Source organism: Zonotrichia leucophrys, chromosome 3, assembly GCF_028769735.1.
Source record: "Zonotrichia leucophrys gambelii isolate GWCS_2022_RI chromosome 3, RI_Zleu_2.0, whole genome shotgun sequence".
Classification (NCBI taxonomy): Eukaryota; Metazoa; Chordata; class Aves; order Passeriformes; family Passerellidae; genus Zonotrichia; species Zonotrichia leucophrys.
The window spans coordinates 71,015,127-71,037,307 of NC_088172.1; the positions used below are offsets into that span (position 1 = coordinate 71,015,127).

Sequence of the window (22,181 nt, forward strand, 5' to 3'; positions counted from 1 at the left end):
TCGGCGCTGCCAGGTGCCTCTCCCGCCCCCCAGAAAAGGAGGGCTGAAGGCATGCAGAGCTCTGGAATGGGCTATGACGACAGCCTCCCGAATCCCAGCAGCTCGTGTGGGCTGAGGGTGGCGCTGGGCAGGGCAGAAAGGCCGCGGGAACTCCCGTACCCCGGCTACCGCGGGGGGTGGCGGCGCGCCCCTCGCCGTGCGGGCCGTGGGCAGGGCCGCGGCTGAGCCCGGCAGCAGGAGCGGCTCTGCGGCACCCCGGGCGTGCCCTGGGCGAGCCCGCGCCGCGGTATTTGGGGTGTGTGTTTCTATGCTTGGTGTTTTGCTTCGGTTTATTTCCTGTGTGTAGGAATGCATTCTGGATGAGGCAACGGGACAGCTGGCAGCTGGTTGGAAAATAACCTGTTGAGGTGCTGCCAGGGAACAGCTTTGCCGTGCAAGAATTCCCCCTGCAGCGCTTCCACCCGGGCAGGCCTGCCCGCTCCCGGCTGTTGGCGGCAGTTTGGCTGTGCCAGCCCCGGGCCAGCGGCTGCTGCTGCTGGGGAAGCCTGTCCCACCTTAGGGAACGGCACCACACAGGTCCCTGCATGGGGTGCCAGCGTGGCGCCTAAAGATGCCGAAGTCTGTAGGTTTTCACTCCGAAGCATTCCGTGAACGGGGACCTGCACGAAGGAGGAGGAGGAGGCGCATGCAAAAGATTCGGTTCAGTTCGGCTTTCCCAGCTTCTCTGTTACCTTCTGGAGCGTGTCCTGCAGTTACCTCTGAGCGCAGCAGCCACAGCACGGGGATTGAATTATCCATCAGCAAGTGTTCCTAATAAAGCCAAAGTCAATAACTCCGCTGTAACTCCACTATTTTGAGACTCTATATAATAATGGATTATTTGAAACTCCAAAGGTGAATATTTTGTAGAGCAAGTGAATCTCAAAGGCATTTGAATGAAAACCTGAATGGCGTTATAGAACAAGATTTTTAGGTGTATATACCAACGACTGTTTTGGAATTGATGATTTTCCCCAAGCTGAAGTTTAACAGTGTCTTGTTCATTGATAATGTTTTGAGAAACACAAGGTATTTTTTAACGGCCATCTAGCAAATTTTCTTAATTTGATTTGCGTTTAATACTGCTAATGTCAATTAGAAATTAATCGTTAACTGCAATTCACAAAGCTGGAGGAAACTTTGTCTTTTACCAAAAAACTGGAAGTTCACTCCAGGTCACTTTCAGTTCAAAAAACGACACCTTTGATAGCAATCTCCTTATCTGATAGAAGACACAGTCTTCTATCATGAGTCACATGCAAGGCCAAAGCAGTTGTGCCCAAAAGCTTCGCATATGGTAAGTAAAACTACAGAAGACAAGCCTTTAGGGAGAGAGGTGGATTCTGAGAAGAAACAGAAATAGCTAAGGATCCTGTAGTTAAGGCAATAAGAGGAGTTTTAATAAAATTACTCTAGCTGGTTCTAATAAAATGTGCTGGTTTTGCTTGATAAGACAGAAAAGGTGTTAGGCATGTGGATTTTATGTGCCCCTACTGAATTACTGTTTTTCAGAATTTACACAGAAGAGTGACTTAAAAATAGGATGCATTCTACTTAGGAAGATGGCATTTGTTTCAGACAGCCCTACATTGCAAACAGTGAGCATTGGATCCTATGTGTACTTTTAGAAAAAGGTACATTTACATAAAATATTTGTGTTTTCAAAGACCATTTGGACCATTTATCTATCAGCAAGTGTGTTACTTTCTCCTTGTTCTCTTGTTCCTTGTTCTGCAGGCTCACTAGAGGCTGGAAATCCCTCTCAGCAGAAGCTGAGAACCAGGAAAAGAACAGTCATTGGAAACTTGAGTAGGAGACAAGCTGAAACATAAGAGAGTGCACATCCTAGAAGTGGTAATGTAAGAATGCCAGTATGGTATCTTTAAACAAGGAATTGCTCCTTTTTTTGCTACAAGATGATTATGTTTAGGAGTTCAACATTTGGAACTCTCTCATGGTTTTTTCCTGCATCTCCACTGGTGTCTCCATGGATTCCTTTTTGGTTGTGTTAGCACTATGAGAGAGCAGGTGAGCTTCCTGGGTGCCCAAGTTGTTTCCTTGTACTGAGGAAGACCTAAGGCTTACTGCTGTTTTCCTTTTCTACAGCTGTCTGGCTTCTGCTGGAGAGAGACCTGACAGGGGGTGGAGATCAAATCTGGATGATCAGGAGTAGTGACCTGTGTGCACAGTGGAAGTCATTTGCTCCACCCTTTACATCTAGCCCCTGAAAACTCATCTTGGAGATTTTTGTTTCCCACTTCCACAGAATATATTATTAACTTGGTGGCTGATTTTTTCCTTTTATCCCAGTAAGAGATTTATTATGAAGTTCATTCATGTTGAGTGATACCCATGATATAGTTCAAGCTCAATGTGTTGAGGAATAGTTCTCACACAGGTGTCTTGGCCTGCAATCTGCAGATTGAAATGCAGATTGAGCTCCTGGTTGGAGCTCGAGACAAGAGGCCATGAATTCCCAGCCTTTGGGATAACAAAGGACATGAAGACAGGTGACAGCAGCCAAGTGGATGGACAACTGAGAGTAACAGCCGGTGACTGCCGACCTTTTGGATAAGGCGACGCCAGTGCGATGGATGAACAGAGCGGGAAGGCGGGAGAAGACGAGAAGGAAGAGCGGGACTGAGGGTATAAAACCCTGGGGGTTCTTGGGCTTGAGGGCTTTGGAAGTATTTGGGCGCGCACTCCGCTGGCCATGTTGCGGAACTATAGGGTGTGGTTACTGTAACAGGAGAAGGCGCAGCGAGTCAGGGCCAAGCCGGGGGCTCAGGTGTTTGCGAAGCCGCTCCCCTGCCTCGGAGCCCCGGTTCCCCGGAAGTTCAGGAGCGCGGGCAGAGCGCCGGCGGCGGAGGCGCCGCTCCTTGTGCCGGGCCGGGCGCGGCTCCCCGCGGCCTCAGCGCAGCGCCGCCCTGCTCCCTGCGGGGCTCTCCCGCCCTCGCCTCCCTTTCGGTTTCGTTTTCGTTCTAGCGCGGGCCGGCGCTGCGGGAAACGAAAGTGGGTGGGGTCTGCGCGCCGGGCCGGGTCGGCTGCAGGAGCGTCCGCGGGTCCCGGAGCGTCGGCAGCGGCTCGGAGGTACCGGCGGGGCGGGGGCGCGGGAGGAAGGAGAGGGTCCCTGCGGGATGGGGTGTCCGCAGCCCGGCTGCGGAGGCCTGGCCCGCCGCGCTCGGTGACGGCAGCCCGGGGTCATCTTTGGTCCGTGCGGCTACGCCTGGCGTCACCGCTGCTCGAAGGGATGTGTTAAGTGCCGTCGGGTTCTCTTCTGCAGGAATCGATTCTAATTCTGGGGAAACGTTACTGTTTATTTTCCTCCCACATAAGGCAGTAAATGATTCCATCTTTTTCTGTCAAGGAATCTGCTCAGGAATCTTCTCTAATCACTGAATTCTCCACTCTGCTTTCTAAAACCCTTATTCCAAGCAATCAGTTCCAAAACACTTGCAGACCAATCATTTAAATTAGAAATTCGAATCAGTTTCCCATGAACTTTGTTACTGGCACCAATTTTCTATTTTATGTCTCAGCAGTGACCTACCAGGATTAGGGCTGCCTTTATTCCATGTTTAGAGCAACAGACAAATCTTTGAATGTTACTTTGCAGCCTCTATTGAAGATTGTGTCAAAATGGATCGTGAGTATATGGCGAAGGTCAACTCTTACGGTCAAAAAAATAATTATACAGTGGCTTATGAACTCGTCGCCAAAAGGGGCCCACCTCATGATCCTGAGTAAGTTCTCTCTGCCTGTCAATAACGGGCGGGGCTTTTCCTGCAATGAGCAAACTGTGTAAAGCTTGCAGTCACAAATATTGATTTGCTGAAAGTGCATGTGTAGTGGGAAAGCTGGTTGAAACAATGCATTGAATGGCAGGTGCATGGGGAAGACATCATGTGATACAGTTTAAGGAGAAAACTTATTTCAAGGGTGATGGCTCTTTTTCAGAAAGTATCAGCAAGGCACCTGTTACTTACTAGTAACTGTATTGTATATTATGCATCTCCTCTCAGAAGGTGGATTGGGTTACAGCAAGATTTTCAGTTTGATTTCAAAGCTACAAAGCAAAGTGTTTACAAAGCATTGTTGATTTCTAGTCAAAAAGGTTGGGTGTATTAACTGATTTCATACTAACATATTTAATGTGTAGTATATTTTTTAACATTTCTTACAAGAAGAGGATGTTTTGCTTAAGGAGTTTTGCTTTCCCTTTTAGAGACAATTACAGGTGATGGAATATATTTTATTTTTTAACACTGATACAGTGCATTTTTTCCCTTGCCAAAGGTTGTAGATACTCAAGATCTGTAATATTTCCTTGCATGATTTTTAAATTTTTTTTTGCTAGTTTGTATGAAGACAAGGCTTATGTTAATAATTAATACTTTTCTCTTGCTATGTTGCATGTTGTCAGATAGCACTGTCTACGCAGATTTAGTCTTAAATCTGTCTCACATCTCAGAATAAATTAATAGATATTATTTGGATCTCAAATGTTAATAGCTATCTTATTTTTTTGCCCATGTAGCTCATGTAATTCAAAAAAGTAACTCTTATTGCAGTAAAGATCACAGCTGTGATCACACAGCAACATCTTAATTCTTCAAAAGTGATGGCATGGGGCTGACGGAACTTACGTTCATTCCAAGTTGTTTATTCCATTTGTTGTGGTTTTTCATTGTTTTTCTCTGTGTTCTGCTACATTCACAAATGAAATTCAGCCCATTGTGTGACATCTAGGAAAATGCTGGGTAACTTGGGCTATTCCAAGGATACAGTGTAAAGTGTCTGGCTGTAGTGATGTGTGCTGTAAACCTTCAGTCCCCTTATGCTGCTCTTTCCTGGAGTTCTGGATGCATTGACCACTGCTGGTTGTGAGCTAGCTCCCTAACTCTGCTGTGCTGTTCCATCTCATCTGTCGCCTTGCAGCTGTCCGAGGCATGATGCAGAGATACCTCCCATCCTATCATGGTTCTGGTGCTGAGGCTGCTTCCAGTACTGGGTCTGACAGGGCCAGTGATGAACACAATGTAAGAAGGTTAAAGGAGACCAGGGTGGCTCAGTCCTGAGCTTTTGTGGTCTGGGAATGCAGAGAGTGGACAGTTAGGCCACTAAACCTGTCAAGCTTTGGAATTGCTTATTGCCTTGGTGAATGACTCTGCACTTATGACCAAATCATGTATCGCTCCTGCAGGTAGTCCTCAGCTTGGTCATGGAGATTCACTGCAGATTTCATCAGGATGCTTAAATAAATGGTGTATTTTGATGCAGTGTCATAGCTGAATGTGTGTAGTATTCAGTACTTAGGTATGGGTTGGCTGATAAACTCCTTCCCAAAGAAGAACCTTTCTTACATGTTTTGCTTTCTCTTTGTTGTTTCCTATGTGTAGAGGATATGGCACACTATGGGGGTTCCTTTTCCTACTGTTTGCCTCCTTAAGATTTTTTGTTAACCTTGCTTACACAATGAGAGCGAGCACTTCATTCTGCATCTCCATTGTTTTCCGCCCAAACATTTCATTAAAAGGAAGTGGAGAATGAGGTTGGAATAACAAAAAAAGTGAGTTCCTAAAGTCACTACACTATTTGAGACCAATTTTCCCACAGAGGAGCTCATGGTGCTATGCCATGACTGTGTGAATCCACCTTGTTGGCTGTGAGCATTTACACACTCTGCTGCAATCTGAAGCTCAGAGGTGCTCTGAGGCTCTAATGGTCACTTTAACTTGGTGCAAGTATGTGCTGCTGCCACAGGCAGAAATCCAGTTGTTCTTTTCTCCTCTGTTGCAAAGGCAGTATCAGAAACATTAGGGGATTTGCAGCTACAGGACAAGTCAGATCTGTAAGAACTGATTTGTGTGAAATCTAACTATTCATTATTAGGGCGCAGTGGTGGGTTGACTCCAGGAGGCGGTGAAACCCCCAGCTACCTACTCACTTTCTCCCAGTGGGAGAGGGAGACAATCAGAAAGGTGAAAGGCAGAAAAAACTTGTGGATTGAGATAAAGACAGTTTAATAGACAAAGCATAACTGGATGTGCAACCAAAGCAAAATAAGGAAGTTGGCTACTCCTTCCCATCAGCTGGCAGATGTTCCCAGGAAAGTGGGGCTTCATCATGTCCAGTGTGTACTTGGGAAGGTAAACACCATAGCCATGGGTATCCCCTCTTCCTTCTTCATCTCCCAGCTTTTATTGCTGAGTCACATGCCATATGGCATGGACTATCCCTCTGGCCACCTGCCTTTGTTGTGTCTCTTCCCAGCTTCACACCTACCATTCCTCTGCTTCCTGAAGGCCAGAGTGGGAAAAAGAAAACAACTTTGGTGCTGAGCAAGCACTACTCAGCAGTACGTAAAACATTAACCCTGTGTTAGTTCCAGTCTGGCTGCCCTGAAGAAAGTTAACCCCATCCCAGCCAGATTCAGTCCTGAGCTGCATCACATTCCCATTCTGACTCATGGAGTTGCTGTATGGGAAGCAGGACATGCACAGTTGTGGAATGGAGGAACAGAGAGGGAAGGGCTCAGCAATTGAGCACAGAAAGGCAGGACTGGGGCTTATGTTTGTTTGTTGGTAATGTTTTGTTTTATTTTGGTGGGGTTTTTTTGACTGCCTATAAATTAATCTCTCACAAGCACCAGACATGTTTTTTGCTCTTATTAAGCAGTTTACATCACAGGGTACTAAAGGTGAGTGTAATGTCACGCCTGGTTTCATGAAACCAAAATTAGCTACTCTTTCCTCTGTGTAGCGTCACACTACTGAGATGTGTCCTGTTGTTAGGGCTTCATGACCTTGCTTGTAACAATGCTGACCTCATCCATTCTTATGCTCTTAAAAATGAAATTATTTTGATTTAAGAAAGCAGTTAAAAGTACTGTTGGAACTAATAAAGTGAATGTATTTGTGACTAGAGAGGAAAATTTTAAAAGTATTTATACTAAAGAATTATGATAATCATTGGTTTGATATAAGAAAAACACATTAATGCTTCAGTACTTCTCATAGTTATCCTACAGTGCTTTGTAGATAATAAACCCAAAGTTTAATCTGATAAGGTTATTAAAGTATATATGTGAGAAAAATGTAGCAATGTTTCAGACAAGTTTTCTTCATTGCAGGTTCACAGTTGTTGTCATAGTAAAAGGTGAGGAATATGGTAGTGGCACTGGTAAAAGTATGAAAGCAGCAAAAGAAGCAGCAGCAAAAAAAGCATGGAAAAAGATTGAGGAAGAGGTGAGTAAACAGTAGGATTGTTTTGGGGGTTATTAAGCAGCGTACATCACATGTAATGTAGTAAATGTTGCATATCTGAAAGTAGATTTTTGAAAACGTTTAATTTAAAACAGTTTCTAATTATTCAAGTTGTCTTTGTTTCTGTCTTATTCATTTTTCAACTTTTTATCAGTGAATTGTTTTCATTATTTTTTTCCAATAGGGTTGATATCTAGTACTGTGTTTCATCCTCTGCTGTTATAGGAGGATAAGGAAATGTATTTGCCTTTGTTAAGCTGCCTTGGTGTATCCAAAGTGGGCAATTGTCCTTTTATATCTTGACAACTGTTCTATGATTCAGTGTCTACAAAACATTTGCAGGGCATTACTCAGCGTGTCTGTTGCCACTCTGCTAATGAAATTGCTTACTTTCACTTGTTCTAATTAATCTTTTCTTCCTTTTCATTATATTCTTTACAGTATAGCTAGTTATATACTCTCTCCTTCCTTGATTAAGTCCAGGTTTGAATTTTGCTCCTTAGTTTTCTGCCAAGTGTTTTGCCCCTCTTTATTTGCCATCCTTTATTTTTCTTTCCAACTCTGAATGCTTCTTAGCACCTTTTGAGTGAGATGTTTCCTTACCTACTTCTATATGGCTTTTATTGTGTCCTGTCATTACTTGAACACAATTGCTGCATGTCTGTCTGCTGATACGTTACTGATGTTGACTAATCATGAGACAGCTGAAAAGTCCTGCTTTCCCCTCTTGTACATGCACAGGAGCATTTGCAGCCCTTGCTAAATGGAAGCATCAGCAGCATCCTGCTGCCATCCCTTCTTCACAGCTTGTTCCCTATATTTTCCTAAAAGGGGTGGGATGAGGCATGGTGAGAGGTTGTTAAAGGCAGAAGTGTAGTATTTGGAAAGCCGCTTTTACATTTATTCAAAATGTAATAATTGTGCTTGGGATGTCAGTCCTTTGCCACAAAGGACTCTTACTGGAAACTTGGGATTTCTTAAGAGTGTTTTGAAATGTGGACAAACGTTGCAGCTATATTAGTTCTTGTGCACTGTTTATCTTAATGTATTTTTAAACTTAAGTTTTCAAGTTACCTGTTTTGTTTGTTTTGTAGGAGAAGAGTTCATCAAATATGGCAGCTGCAGATTTAACAACAGCTCAAACAACCTCAACAACCTCATCACCTGCGCCAGACAAGAATTATGTCTGCCTGTTAAATAGTATTTCACAAAGGACAGGTTACACAGTTGGTTATACTACCCAAAATTGTATTGGAGATCCCCATGCTCCCACGTAAGCTATAATTTACCTTCCTGCTTCCTTCTAATACTTTTTGTGTTTACTAATGCTACCATTAATAATCCTTGGTCATGTTAGCTGAATCTTTAGGAGTCACACCATCTGCCTGGGAGCATTATCCAAAAGCTTCTTGAGCTCTGCCAGGCTGGTGCTGTGACCACTTCCCTGGGGAGCTGTTCCAGTGCCCAGGCATCCTCTGGGTGAAGAATCTTTTCCTGATATCTGACCTAAACTTATCCTAATTCAGCTTCATGCTCTCTCTTTGAGTCCTGTCACTGTCACCACAGAGCAGAGATCAGTGCCTGCCCCTCCTGTTCCCCTCACAAGGAAGCTGTAACTGCAGTGAGCTCTGCCCTCAAACTCCTCCAGGCTGAACAGACCAAGCGCCCTCAGCTGCTTCTCATCATAGGCCCTTCACCATCTTTGTTGCTGTCCTTTGAACAATCCCCAATAGCTTAATGTCATTTTTATATTATGGCACCCAAAACTGCACACAGGACTTGAGATGAGGCCACCCCAGTGCAGAGGAGAGCAGCACAATGCCCTCCCTTGCCCTGCTGGTGATGCTGTGCCTGATGTCCCCAGGACAGGGCTGGCCCTCCTGGCTGCCAGGGCACTGCTGGCTCAGGTTCAACTGGCCAGTGACCAGGATCCACAGGTGCCCTTCTGCAGTGCTGCTCTCCACTGAGTTATCTTTAAGGCACAACAAATTAGTTACCTACCATTATTAACTAGATTAAATGTATATTGAAAATTCTGCCCTGAAGTTGTATACTTCAGATTTCCATTCTATAATGTCGCTTGATTGTAGTGTTTAAGAATCATTACATTGAGACTTGTTATATGGGATATAAGACTCGATTCCCTGTTGTATTTTACAGGTATTCTGTTAGCTGTACAATTAGGGGTCAATTGTATGGAAAGGGCACTGGACCTTCCAAAGCTGCTGCAAAAAAAGCTGCTGCAAAGGAAGCATATGAGAAGGTAAATAAGGAAAGCCCTGTGACAGTATGTGCTATATTTAGCCTTATCACAGAAGTTTAAATCTTTGAACCAATTTCTTTATTGTATTTAAAAGCGTATTTCATGGATTCCATTGAAGAATGAAGCAATCCATATTTTAGTGTGTTTGTTGGGCTACTGTTAGTAGAATTTATGTTGTGCTTCTGCATTCTGGATTAAAAAAACCAAACTGCTAACAATTGATATCTCTGTGTTCAGAATAGGTCTGATATGTTGTCATTCAAGGATGCACATGTTTTAAAAATTTTAAAATTCCAACTCATTGTCTTCTGTGAGAAGTGTTGTTGGGCTGGCAGACTATGAACATACTTCTTTTACTGTCTTCTGTTGGATCAAAAATCTATTGTGTAATGTGAGAGGCAAAAGCAGGAGTCAGAATCAACAGGACCTGCCTTCTGTAGTGTTCCAGGGCACAGTCCTATGAAACAATTGCTGACACCATCCTCTGGAGAGCAGAGCTGTTGTCTTCATGTTGGCAGCTGTTATTTCCACATGTGCAAAAAACGATCAGAATTCTAATAATGATCCAAACCCTCTTCTGAAATGTACAGAACATATGAACTAACTAAATGGAGGGTAGTTTAAAGAGAAGAATGGCAGTATAGGGCAGGAAAGAAGCCTTTTTCACTTTTAAGTACTTCTAAAATTATTTGGCTGTTACTGTGAATTTTCAATGCTTTTAGAGTTGTTTTTAAGTCAACCATGTAATTAATTAACATCCTATTTATGAGATCTAGGAGCCTCTCTTAATATCTTCCTTGGTTGCAAACCCATGGATCTTTTTAATTTCATTGAAGTCTGAAATTTATTACCTCAAACAGAACTTGTATACCATATAGTCTAAATTTAGATTGGATTGTTTTGGTTTGGTTTTAATTTTTAATAATTCTCAGTGATGTCTGCGTAACAAACAAAATGTAATCTGGCAAAAAGTAGTAAAGGTCCAGTACCCCTGTATTTAAAAAAGGGGTTTGTTTGTTCTCATTTAAACATAAACCCTATGTTTTTGTGTCCACAATACTCTGATGGAATACCAGGAAACATAAAAAAAAAGAAGTTTACTTTTTGTGAGGTGATGGTCTATATCCATTGTAGTTGTTGCTTTTAATGTTACTTTAATGATCTTATAGGTAGTGGGAGGAAGGGGAAGAACCTCTGTTAAGTATTTGGGATAAGTTTTTTTTAATTCAACCCCTATTTAGTTATGAGTTTTGCAGTGTTTTCATGCTGAGGACATTGACTGTCCATTTGTACTAACTCAGATTTCAGTTCTGCTGATTACATATATCAAAGCCTACATATATCTAATTTTCCACACAGCAGTTGCACATGCAAACAACAAAGATATTTGCTTTTCATAACTCTCGCTCTTATCCTGGTTTTGAATAGAATCCAGACTCTACTTTTGTAAATGTGTCTGTATAGTATGCTCACTGTGGCAGGGTCCTGTGTTTTTCCTTTCTCCGAGTGGAAATTGGGCAAGTGCCTTTCTTCTGCAGGGCTTAGAATGTTTAGTGCAGTTACCAACTTGCTCTTAGGACCCTGTAATCTTCCCTCTGGCCTCTCTGGATGGCATCTTTTGCTCTAAAGATTTGTTTATGTGATTTTGTTAAACATGGCTTTTTTTTTTCCAGTGGGAACTCGAAAGAGCTAATAACAGCAATTCCTCTCAAGTGTCAGCTGAGTCTGACTCAGAGTAAGTTGGGTTCACTGCTAATGTGATAATATATTTAGTAATCTTAGAGGGTAATGTGCTCTAATTCTAAATAAAATATATCATTTTATTGCTTTATTGCAGTATAAAGCAATCTAATTTTAACTTCTGTTCCTTAAACTTCAGAGCAAAGTTTGTTCTACTTGTGCAGTTTTATGTGAGTCTGTATGGGATAGCTTATAATAAGTTTAGAGCTTTCTGATTTGTTCACATTTTAGTAGTTCTTTCAGAAGTATTTTTTTTGTGATATAAATGAATTGCCCTACCTCATTCAATAGCACTATTTCATGCCATTTTAACACTCATTTTCCTATTGAGACACTTGTGAATTCAGTGTAATTCAATTTCAGTACTCTCCTGTGCTCCATATTCTGCTTTCTTCTCTCCCATTTTTCTTTTTTTCCTCCCTTTTTTCATTCTACATGAATCTTCATTTCCACCAAAGGGAAAAATTTGCTTAGCAAAAGAAACTGAACATACATTAAGTTTGAGATGTGATTTAAAAACCAGCAGTTTACCTGTAGTGCCACTACCACTTTTACATTTTTCTATCTTCTAGATATCATAGACTCATTTTATAATAGAAATAAAGGAGAATATTACAAAGTGTTGTTATTTAATAGCTTTCAAGGAAGACGTTTTGTAGTTTAAATCAGTTACGATTGTTAGTACCTTTTCAGGTTTTGCTTTAAAAACTGGGATTTTTTGGTACTTCTTTTCTTGTGATAATAATTTTATTTATTATTGTGTTATTTTCACCTAAAAATAGTCCATTATTTTTCAGTAAAAACACCGTTCGCTTTGCTGACTCATCTGCAAAGTTGGAAGAAAAAATGAAGGACATGGCAGTATGTGAAAAGCCTTCACCTTCTCAGGTACAGTATGAAAATGGTCTTCCTCATAATTACATTTTAGACCCTGAATAGGGCATGCTTCTTGTCAGAGTGTAACATCAGTTTGTTCATTTATCCACTAATCATTAGAAAATACATGCATTTTTCCTAAGAACGTTCAGTAGTGGTAACCATAGTCATTTCCTTCTGTATTGTGGATCAAATTTAGGTAGTGTTTAACAAATGCCAGTAGTCCCAAGAAGAGGGTCAAACTGAGCTCATTTTTTGCAATGATAATGTTATGCATGGCATATGTGAAAAACACTGAGCTAAGATTCATTCTTATGACATTGTTTACATAGGGTATGATCATGTTTATAGGCAATTCCTAGATACATTATCAGACATGTTTTAAACAGGCTGCAGTGAAAATATTCAGGATACCTCAGTCAGGCTTTTTTTTCTGTTTTCCATGTAGAGAAATGCACAAAGGTATGTCTCGGAGACCAAAAGGTATGTTTACTTCTAGATTGCTATCTCCTCTAAACAATATATACCTTAAATAACTTTGTTTTTTCTATCTCTAGTAAAGAAATGCTACTCTTGGGGGGTATATTTCTTTTCTCATCATGTGTTAGAAAAATGGCTCATTATAGATTTTGCTTTTATCCTTGTTAAAGAAAATTGGCAGCTAATTTTGCTATTGTAAGAAACAAGGAAGAGGAAAAAAATATGTCAGATTCCAGTGAAGGTTTGCCAGATGTGGACACAAATACTGGAAAAGAGAATGGGAGTCCATGCACTGTCAATAAAACGTAAGGATTTTTTTAAATTAATATTTGTAAGACAATAACTGTATGTATGACTCTATATTTGCTTCTTTATTTGTGGCAGAAGGAGGGAAAATACTGCTGTGAAAAGAACTTTCAAAGAATATTGATATTAGATTTTTTTCCTGGAAATTTCAAATCTAGCATAGAAATTGACAAGCAATGGTATTTAAAGCTCACAACCAAATGTCATTCATGTGAGGGTGTGAGGGTGGTTACCTGACAGGCCTGGAAGGGTCAGTTTCCCTTGTTGTTTTAATCCCCAAGGCTGTGATTTAGACCTGTAGGTTGGTCAAATGATGACTGTAGAATGAAATTGCAGTAGATGTATTAAATCTGTCAAGATTATTTTGATATTCTTAATTGAAAATTAAGTATAATTAAGTGTGGTTTCCCTTTTTTATTTGTTTTTAAAGATTTCTTGAACTTTTTGAAAAAATCCAGCATATTGGTGCAGGTGGTTTTGGGAATGTTTTCAAGGCAACATCGAAGTGTGATAAGACAACCTATGCAATCAAACGAGTTGAATACACAGAGTATGTACTGAATGTTTACTTCTGTCTTCTAGGACAACTTTAATCAAGACTTTATTACTTTATTTTCTCTCTTTAACAATACTAGAAGCATTTAGGTGATTTTTATTATTAATTATCTGTCATTTCTAGTGAACTGTTTTCTTTATTTCCAAGTGAAGCTGAAAGTGGTCCTGAACCTTTGTTAATTTTTGCATGTAATGGGTTAATTTTTCCTGGAGCTGTAAAAATGTAGGTATGTTAAGTTCTCTTTTCCCTGAACACAGTAGTGCTCTGGTTGCTAATATTTCAAAATGTGTTTGGAGAAAACCTGATGATTATTAAAACATTGAAAGCAGTCCTGTTACTTTTGACAGGCTACATGGAAAATTTTCATATCAGTAATGTAAAATAACTATAATTATGGAAAATAGAAAAAAAATCCAAGTAATAAATTTTGTAGTGGGAAAATGCTTTATACCTGACCCATGTAGTCATTACACTCATGCTGTGTTGCTTATCTTTTATAAATCTCAACAGAGAAAGATGATCTTAATTTTTTTTAAAAAAGTAATTTTCTCTTACCTAGTGGAGTATTTTATCAGTGATTGAAAACATTAATTTCTTTTAGGTTATCTATTGAAAAGGTTTTTAATTGTTGGAGATACTTGTCCCTTGAATTGTGTAATATGTACATTTCCTTTTGGATTCTTGTCTTGTTTGCAAATACATGTTATTTTCATTGGCATTGCTATCCTGAGAACTATACTGAGAACCTTCTACTGATTCTTCAAGTAATGACTGCTGCTTTGCTGGCAGGTTTGCAGCTACCTGCTTTTTCAGCTTTTTTTGAGTGGGGATTTAATTCCTAATGGGATTAAACCAGTTTTTGCACTTCGAATAACTGAGCAGATGGAAGACAACCCATCAGATTTGTAACTTTAGTTTTGGCCTGTGAACGTATATGAAGGCGAATAATATGCTTTGTTTCTAAATTAATCTAAAACTATCTGTATCCTGCTACTTGATACCCTGTCTTTTATTTAACTTTGTGTTACATTGTAATAGGGAAATGCCTTTTTTTTTAAATTCTTTTCCCCCTCCTGATAGGAAAGTGGAGCGTGAAGCACGAGGGCTGGCAAGACTTTCACATGAGAACATAGTGCGCTATCATTGCAGCTGGAGAGGGTACGACCGTATCAAGGGCTCAGGCCCAAGGTAACTACAAAATAATAGTTTGCATTCACAAACTTTCTTCACAGCTGTAATGAACTTCATGCTATTCATAATTGGTTATCAATTATTTTACAAATATAAATGCACACACGTGCAATCATACTGCTAGAGAAAGGGCACAGTATTTCCAGCAGCAGGTTGTGTGTCATTAAGTATATTTACATCTTCTTTTCCTTGATTAGTAAGGTACATTATATAATTTTATATTTCACTCCTCTCTTGATATATGGAACATAATGAATTTACAGAGGAGAGTAAGAATGCAGAACTCAAAATGTGGGGCAAGAATTAACAACAGAAAAAATTGTCTGTCACTTGGGTACCAAATTCCTGATCAGAAGTTTCCTTTTTATAATAAGTACTGGTCAGCCAGTAGCTATCATAGATTTAATTATTTCCCTAAGTTAGTATTTTAACCATGATGCTTGAAACAGTGATTTTGATTGTTTAGGAAAGGAATACAAAATGAAATGCTCTTGAATTTAGAGGTAGCCTTTTGACACTGAGACTTCTGGTAAACCAGTGGTGAGAGTTTTACTTCTAAGTTAAACTATTAACTTTTCCAAGATTTTGTGGTAAGCTTTTTTTACTAGCTGTGAATTCATACTCTTCACATAGGCTGCCATACTTACTTAGAGCCATAAAATATTAATGGATTCAAAATTATGGTTGGTGTGATACCTCTCCATTATTTTGCTCATTAAGTGAGCAGCAAAATGGCAGAAAAAAGTATGTCAAAACAGAACCATTAGTACCTTGGAGCCTCAATATCATGTATATATTTTACATTAAACAGTTATGGAGTAAAAGAACAAAAAGTCCCCAAAGCCAAGAACCCAGACTGGAATTTGTGACCTCAAGCCTGCAGAGTCCTGAGGCATTTAATGCTTGTTCTTTCAGTGTTTTGAGCAGCTTTATCCAAGGGCACTCATCACACAGCATGCATAGGGAAAAACCAGTGCATGCTTCTCTTTGTATTTTCCTTCCTCTCACCATCTCCAGCCTCAGCCTATCTTATGGGCTTCTCTGGAATGTGTGAGGCTGCCAGATGAATATATTTCATTGAATATTATATTGAATATATTTCATCTAGATTTCTAGTCCTCAGAAGGGTTCCTGTGACTAGCAGAGCAATTACCTGCTTGACAGGACAGAGTTGGAAAGAACATGACCATTCTGGGCAGGATAGGAAGGCTGATCTCTTCAGCAGAAACATGTCAGGGTCTTCCACCAGGTCCTACAAGGCCAGATGGAGCCAAGGACAATGGTATTTCTTCCTAGATAGGACATACTTCTAGGTATGAGGGAAATGGAACTTGGGCATTCAGAAAACCACCAGTGTGAAACTAGAAAGCAACCAAAACTTCAGAAATATTCCAGGAATATGTAGCAACTGAGCAGAGATTCTTTGAGTTGCAGTCCTTTTTATTTAATGCAAATTGCTGTAGGATTTTTCTTAAAATTAAGGGACTTGCAGACTGTGTTTTAGGTAACTCCAAAAAATAATTGTTAGCAAAAAGGGCTCTTGAAGATGACTTGGGGGGAATTGTATCTTGTCAATTTCAATATTGTATGTCATTTTCTTTTGAAGACAGAATTCAGACCAAGAAATTTGCTGTCTTTTCATCCAAATGGAATTCTGTGAACAAGGGACATTGGAAGACTGGGTTATAAAAAATAGCGAAGACCGAAAGTATCATGAAATGGCACAAAACAAATTTTTACAAATAGCGAAAGGAGTGCAATGTATTCATTCTGAAGAGTTAATTCATCGAGACCTCAAGGTATGTAGCATAGGTAAATAAAGAAAAAAACCCCAAAAAGTTAAAGGTAATATACTTACTGAAATTGCAGAGAATGTTAAATTGTTTATAGTCTTGGCTTACTCTGTTATGTACCCTCGTATGCTTCTTTGGTTATTGCTACTGACTGATTCTCTTTCAGCAGTTGGCTGAACCTCATCCCAAAATCAGATGAACTTGGAAGATCTCAGAATACAATAGTTCAAAGAATCAGTAGTCATTAGCTAACAGGCATTTTCAGTGTGTTACTGGGTCACAAGTCTGCCTATTGGAAAGAGCAAAGTTGAGTCTAGAAAGTGGCTCTTGCCATTTTGTAAAGGGGTAGTTTATCTATCCTAATACGTGCTGTGTTGGAAAACAACATCCTCTAGTTACTTTTCTATGCATACAAATGTTTGAGTGCTACAGTTTTGGATAGACTTTGAGTCTCTAGATATGCAGAGTCATAAGATGATTTTATTTCAGTACAAAGATTCCAAGGGACAAAGCCTTAATGGTTTCAGGATGGAAGCTATAATGTTGCTTACAGAGTTTTAAATCACTCATTTAGTGAAAAAAATCATTAGTGTGGTGGCATTCCTAGGGTTAAGTTAACTTCCCTGCCTGACCACTCAGGAGCCACTCTGGCAGTCAAATTCCCACCACCAGAGACCTTCACAGCTGGGACTGAAGTCCCTTTACAGCAGGCAGCTCCAGTGTACCCACAAGTGCCTCACTTGATCCCCTACACACCCTGGCCATATTTGATGCTCAACATGGGGTTCAAACCCTTGACCCTGAGATTAGGAGTCTCATGCTCTACAAGCTGAGGTAGGGATGAGGCTGTGGTCGATCAGGAGTTCTGTTCTCCCATTTAATGCTCCTATTGAATCCACATGCTGCTTGCTCACTTCCCCTTCCCCTGTGGCAGGCTAGGATACAGTTAATTCCGGTAGGTGGTACAGTGCTGTGTTTTGGGTTCAGTATTATAGTAATGCTGATAACACACTGATGTTTTGGTTGCTACTAGGTAGTGTTTATTTTAAGTCAAAATACGATTTTTTTACATGGAAGAGGGGCTGATCTGGGCTCAGGAAGGGGATCTGGCATCAGTCAGTGGGTGGTGAGCAATTGTACTGTGCATAACTTGTTTTTCCTTGTTTTGGTTTTTAAAAGCCTTTTATTATCGTTATTATTTACATTATTATTAAATTTTTCTTTTGCTTCTATTACTAAACTGTTTTTAATACAGCTTACAAGTTTACTTTTGGTTCTCCCTCCCATTACACTGCATGGTGCTTAGTTGCCAACTTGTGTTAAGCCATGACACTGTCAAATTTAAAAAGGGGAAGTTTAATGTGAACATGATACTCTGAGATACATGTAGTAAGCCTTAACTCTGCATTTCATTTAGTACACATGATCCTTCTGTGCCTAGGAGAAACTCTGATTAGAGTGGAATTCCATGTAAGACTAAATGCTTTGCCTAAGTGTATCAAGCTCTGTGTAGGATTGAAGAGTGAAAAGCCCTTTGGGATATAGACTGTTATATGCACACTGTATTTGAAGAGCCGTTAAAACATGGCAGGGCTATGACTGAGCTAGTGGAAAAAAAGATGCAGTTACTGCAGAAGGTACTACTTAAAATTTAGTTTGTGTTTTTAAAACTTGATTTAAGTTTTTCCTTTTTCTGCACCATCAGTTTGTTAATGCTACTTTCTGAACAATCATCAGATTTTAAGGGAAACACTTCTGTGGCTGATTATGCTTGGTGTGGTGATAAACCTTGGTCGTTTGGTAATTTTTTTTTTCTTTTTATTTATATATATGAAAATAGCCTCAGAATATATTCATATCACATGATAATAAAATAAAAATAGGCGACTTTGGTCTTGTGACTTCTGTGGCATTTGAGACTCTGACTGAGAACAGAGGAACGAGATCGTATATGGCACCAGAACAGGTAATTGTCCTGCTGTATTAGTGTCTCTGTAATTAGATGTGCATTATAAACTCAGCATTGGATGTTCTCAATCCTAATCTCAATAATAAATCAAGTTGCCTAAAGTTCCCTGGTATGACTGTATGAGAGAATAACTGTACTGTGGAGAAAGCTTTATCACAAGTGTGGTAAAGATTTTTGCCCTGTGTGAACATACAGTCTCACACTGCATGCTGTAAGGAATGCTCGTGTAAAACCAGGCTGCCAGACATATATTTAAATTTGAATTTAGGGCTCCTGTTAATTGCATCATTTGAGCTTCTCTCTTTGTTTCATTATTTGTCACAGGGCAACATTGGCATGCTTTATCTGTATAGGTATGTAGAAGTCTTAATTTCAGGGTGTTCAGTGTGACATAATAGTCACTATTTAACAGGTCTGAGGCAGAAAGGGTTAACAACTTAGAAGGGTATTGAGTCGGGCCAGTCCTGTAGCCTTGGGGTAGAAATTTCTGCTGACTTCAAATTTTGCTTTTAGGAAGTGCTGTTCTCCAGTTGGATTTGATACTTGTATTGTTCTGTTCTAATCTTTCTAGATTGGGACCAAATACGGAAGGGAAGTAGATATTTATGCTTTGGGATTAATTTGGTTTGAAATTCTTTCGGCAATCACTGCTCATGAAAAAAGTAAGGTATGTAATCTTTAAATTTAAAAACTCCCACTGTTGTTGTTTTGCCTTGCTTCTGGTATCACTTATTGATAGCTAGAGATCACTTATTGATATCTGGTATTGATAGCTGGTATCACTTATTGATAGTTCTAGAAGGAATCTCTTAAACTTGAGTAATATCTCTATTTATATCTTTTTCCTTAATTCATTTCCATAAAGCCTGTAAATCCTCATACCTCAGTTGAAATGTCATAACTGAGGGAAATACTACAGTTTATTCCACTTCTGTCCTACTACATATACACCAAAGCCCAAGCATGTTAAAGGATCATGTCATGCAAAAAAGGATGTCAAGTTTCTTATAAATTTTTTCTTGAATCAGAAATTTAAAGGGAATGTTTTTCTAATTTTAGAAAACAAAAATTATGGATGGGTGAGTTTTGTCTCTGCCATGTTCTTGTCTTCACTGTACAGTGGAGCAAGAAGAGTTTCTACCAAATCAAAACCCTTGCAGTTTTCCAAGATGAAAACAAAAGTGATTTGGAACATGTTACTTTAAGTGAAACAGATATTATTTCAAAAAGAAAGCCCATGTTACTTAAGCTTTTTTTTAAAAGGTATCCTGTATGTGCGTTGAGCTTTTTATGTGCAAACCTGCATATTGGTAGGACAGTGATGTAGCTGCTGGGTATCTTGTCCAAAGTAATTGTGGTTGGATTCAGCTTTTGAACAGCCAGATCCTTTTGCCAGTATGAGAAGATCATACCAGTGTGTCTGTTCAACTTGGCTCTCTCCAGCCACCTTGCAGTACTTCCTCAGATCTTCTGCTCCTGCTCACAGTTGACTGCAAATGCATGCGCAGTTCCATGGTGTTTACAGTTGGAAAAGCACCATTTCCTCAAACTATAACCTTGTGCTCTGCAGGCAGGTGGGAAGGTTATGTGGATAGAAAGTCCTAGGATGGTCTTCAGCTGCTCCATTAGGTCAGAAAGAATTTCACTTAATGGAACATGACAAACTCTAGTGTTGCCAAGCCCTGCTGTAAAAACATCATGTAAAAGCAAAGTTGATTATTCTGTGCTGAGTTACTGGTTCAGTTATTGATCCCCAGCAGGTAAGGTCACAGGCCTGAAGCTACTGCTAAAGAGAAGGGAAAAAACTCCAAGTTCATGGGAGCTGTTGTTTTACTGGATAGCAGTTGTAAAGGGCTTGCTATGCCAGGCTTATGGGGATAGCTGATGATTCAGGATACACAGCTAAGTCCAAGAACATGACTGTCATCTTCAGGCAGACATTACACTAGTTAACAGCAAATGAATTAAGCAGACTGCCCTCTTTACCCAGAAAGCCACTTGCAGAATCACAGAATGGGTGAAGTTGGAAGGGGCCACTGCAGGTCATCTAGTGCAGCCTACCTCTTCAAGCAGGGTTCCCTAGAGCACATTACTTGGGCTTGTGTCCAGTGTATCTCCGGTCAGGGAGACTCCACAAGTTCTCTGGACAGTCAGTTCCAGTGCTCAGTCACCCACACAGTAAAGTTCTTCCTCATGTTCTGGTGGAGCTTCCTGTGCATCAGTTCCTGCCCATTGCCTCCTGTGCTATTGCTTGGCACCACGGAGCAGAGCCTGGCTCCATCCTCCTGGCACCTCCCTTCAGTGCTCACAGCCATTGATGAGGTCCCCTCTCAGGGCCTCTCTCCAGGCTGAACAGGCCCAGCTCCCTCAGCCTTTCCTCATTAGAGAGATGCTCCAGAGCCTCAATCATCTTTGTTACCCTCACTGGAGCCACTCCAGGGGCTCCATGTCTCTCCTGTCCTGAGGAGCCAGGACTGGACTCAGCACTGCAGATGTGCCTCAGCAGGGCTGGGCAGAGGGGCAGGATCAGCTCCCTTGAGCTGCTGGCACTGCTCTTCCTAATGCACCCCAGGATTCCATTGGCCTTCTTGGCCACAAGGACACGCTGCTGGCTCATGGATGGCTTGTTGCTCACCAGGACCCCCAGGTCCTTTTCCACAGAGCTGCTTTCCAGCAGGTCAGCCACCAGCCAGTGTTACTGCCCAGGGTTATTTCTCCCCAGGTGCAGGACTCTGCATTTCCTGTTGTGGAATCTCACAATGTTCCTCCCTGCCCATCTCTCCAGCCTGTTGAAGTCCTTCCCAAGGCCTGCACAGCCCTCTGGGGCATTGGCCACTCCTCCCAGCTTTGTGTCATCAGTGAACCTGCTGAGGAGGCATCTGCCCCTTCATCCAGGTCATTGATGAACAAGTTAAACAGTACTGGGCTCAGTATTGAAGCTAGGAGGACACCACTGGTGACAGGCCTCCTACTCGACCCTATCCTGCTGAGTGTGACCCTCTGGGACCTGCTGTTCAGCCAGTTCTCAGTCCACCTCACCATCCATTTGTCCAGCCTGCTCTTCCTGAGCTTGCCTATCAGGATGTTGTGAGAGACACTGTCACAGAGAAAATAAATTAACTAAAAGCCAGTTCTAAAGCACGTAATGGCAAATCTTTTTTTAGTTGCTTTGAAGTCCATGTAGCATTTTATGCAATGACATAGAAATAAATGTGTGGTACTGGATATGATAAAAAGGAGGAAGCACACCTGCTTGGCTTGGAAACAGAAATTCAGTTGTCTTGCTTTTTTCTTTTCTTTCAATGTCATTAGACAATATAAATCCATTACTTTTAAATTAAGGAAAGAAAGATAATGGTTCTGAAATAGAGGAAGATTGAAACAATTGTTGTGTGTGAAGCTTTTAAGTTTAGAAATGGAAAATAATTGATGAAAAGGCCATAAAACCAAACCAAAGCACAACTAAATGAAAAAAGCCCCAACTTTCAAACTGTTTACAGTTACCTTTTGAAGCCTTACATATCCTATAGATTTGTGTTTTCCTAACTACTTCAGTAAACTATATGGGTTATAAGGTGGAGATACAAAACATAACAAATGAAAGCATACCAAAACTATTCTGTTTTATGTATTTCAGGTATGGTCTTCTGCTAGGGAAGGTGAACTTCCAGAGTACTTCAAAAATCAATTTCCAGCAGAGGTA

At 40.6% G+C, this 22,181-nt stretch overlaps 1 protein-coding gene across 4 annotated transcripts in view; it reads left to right on the forward strand.

The window, feature by feature from the left end:
* EIF2AK2 (eukaryotic translation initiation factor 2 alpha kinase 2) overlaps window positions 1-22,181 on the forward strand; it is a 22,416-nt gene continuing 235 nt past the window's right edge. Inside the window, exons 1-20 of one of the 4 annotated variants that reach the window (XM_064708758.1) lie at window positions 1-894; window positions 1,552-1,673; window positions 1,777-2,067; window positions 2,146-2,348; window positions 2,461-2,685; window positions 3,025-3,129; window positions 3,656-3,782; window positions 7,172-7,286; window positions 8,399-8,577; window positions 9,465-9,567; window positions 11,241-11,302; window positions 12,105-12,195; window positions 12,632-12,666; window positions 12,834-12,968; window positions 13,400-13,519; window positions 14,606-14,713; window positions 16,323-16,515; window positions 18,350-18,475; window positions 19,050-19,145; window positions 22,116-22,178. In XM_064708758.1, the coding sequence (XP_064564828.1) occupies window positions 2,634-2,685; window positions 3,025-3,129; window positions 3,656-3,782; window positions 7,172-7,286; window positions 8,399-8,577; window positions 9,465-9,567; window positions 11,241-11,302; window positions 12,105-12,195; window positions 12,632-12,666; window positions 12,834-12,968; window positions 13,400-13,519; window positions 14,606-14,713; window positions 16,323-16,515; window positions 18,350-18,475; window positions 19,050-19,145; window positions 22,116-22,178 (1,710 nt within the window). In that variant the 5' untranslated portion in view covers window positions 1-894; window positions 1,552-1,673; window positions 1,777-2,067; window positions 2,146-2,348; window positions 2,461-2,633. Of the gene's footprint in view, window positions 895-1,551; window positions 1,674-1,776; window positions 2,068-2,145; window positions 2,686-3,024; window positions 3,130-3,655; window positions 3,783-7,171; window positions 7,287-8,398; window positions 8,578-9,464; window positions 9,568-11,240; window positions 11,303-12,104; window positions 12,196-12,631; window positions 12,667-12,833; window positions 12,969-13,399; window positions 13,520-14,605; window positions 14,714-16,322; window positions 16,516-18,349; window positions 18,476-19,049; window positions 19,146-22,115; window positions 22,179-22,181 lie in introns of all 4 variants that reach the window. The other 3 variants (XM_064708755.1, XM_064708756.1, XM_064708759.1) reach the window with 3 other exon arrangements.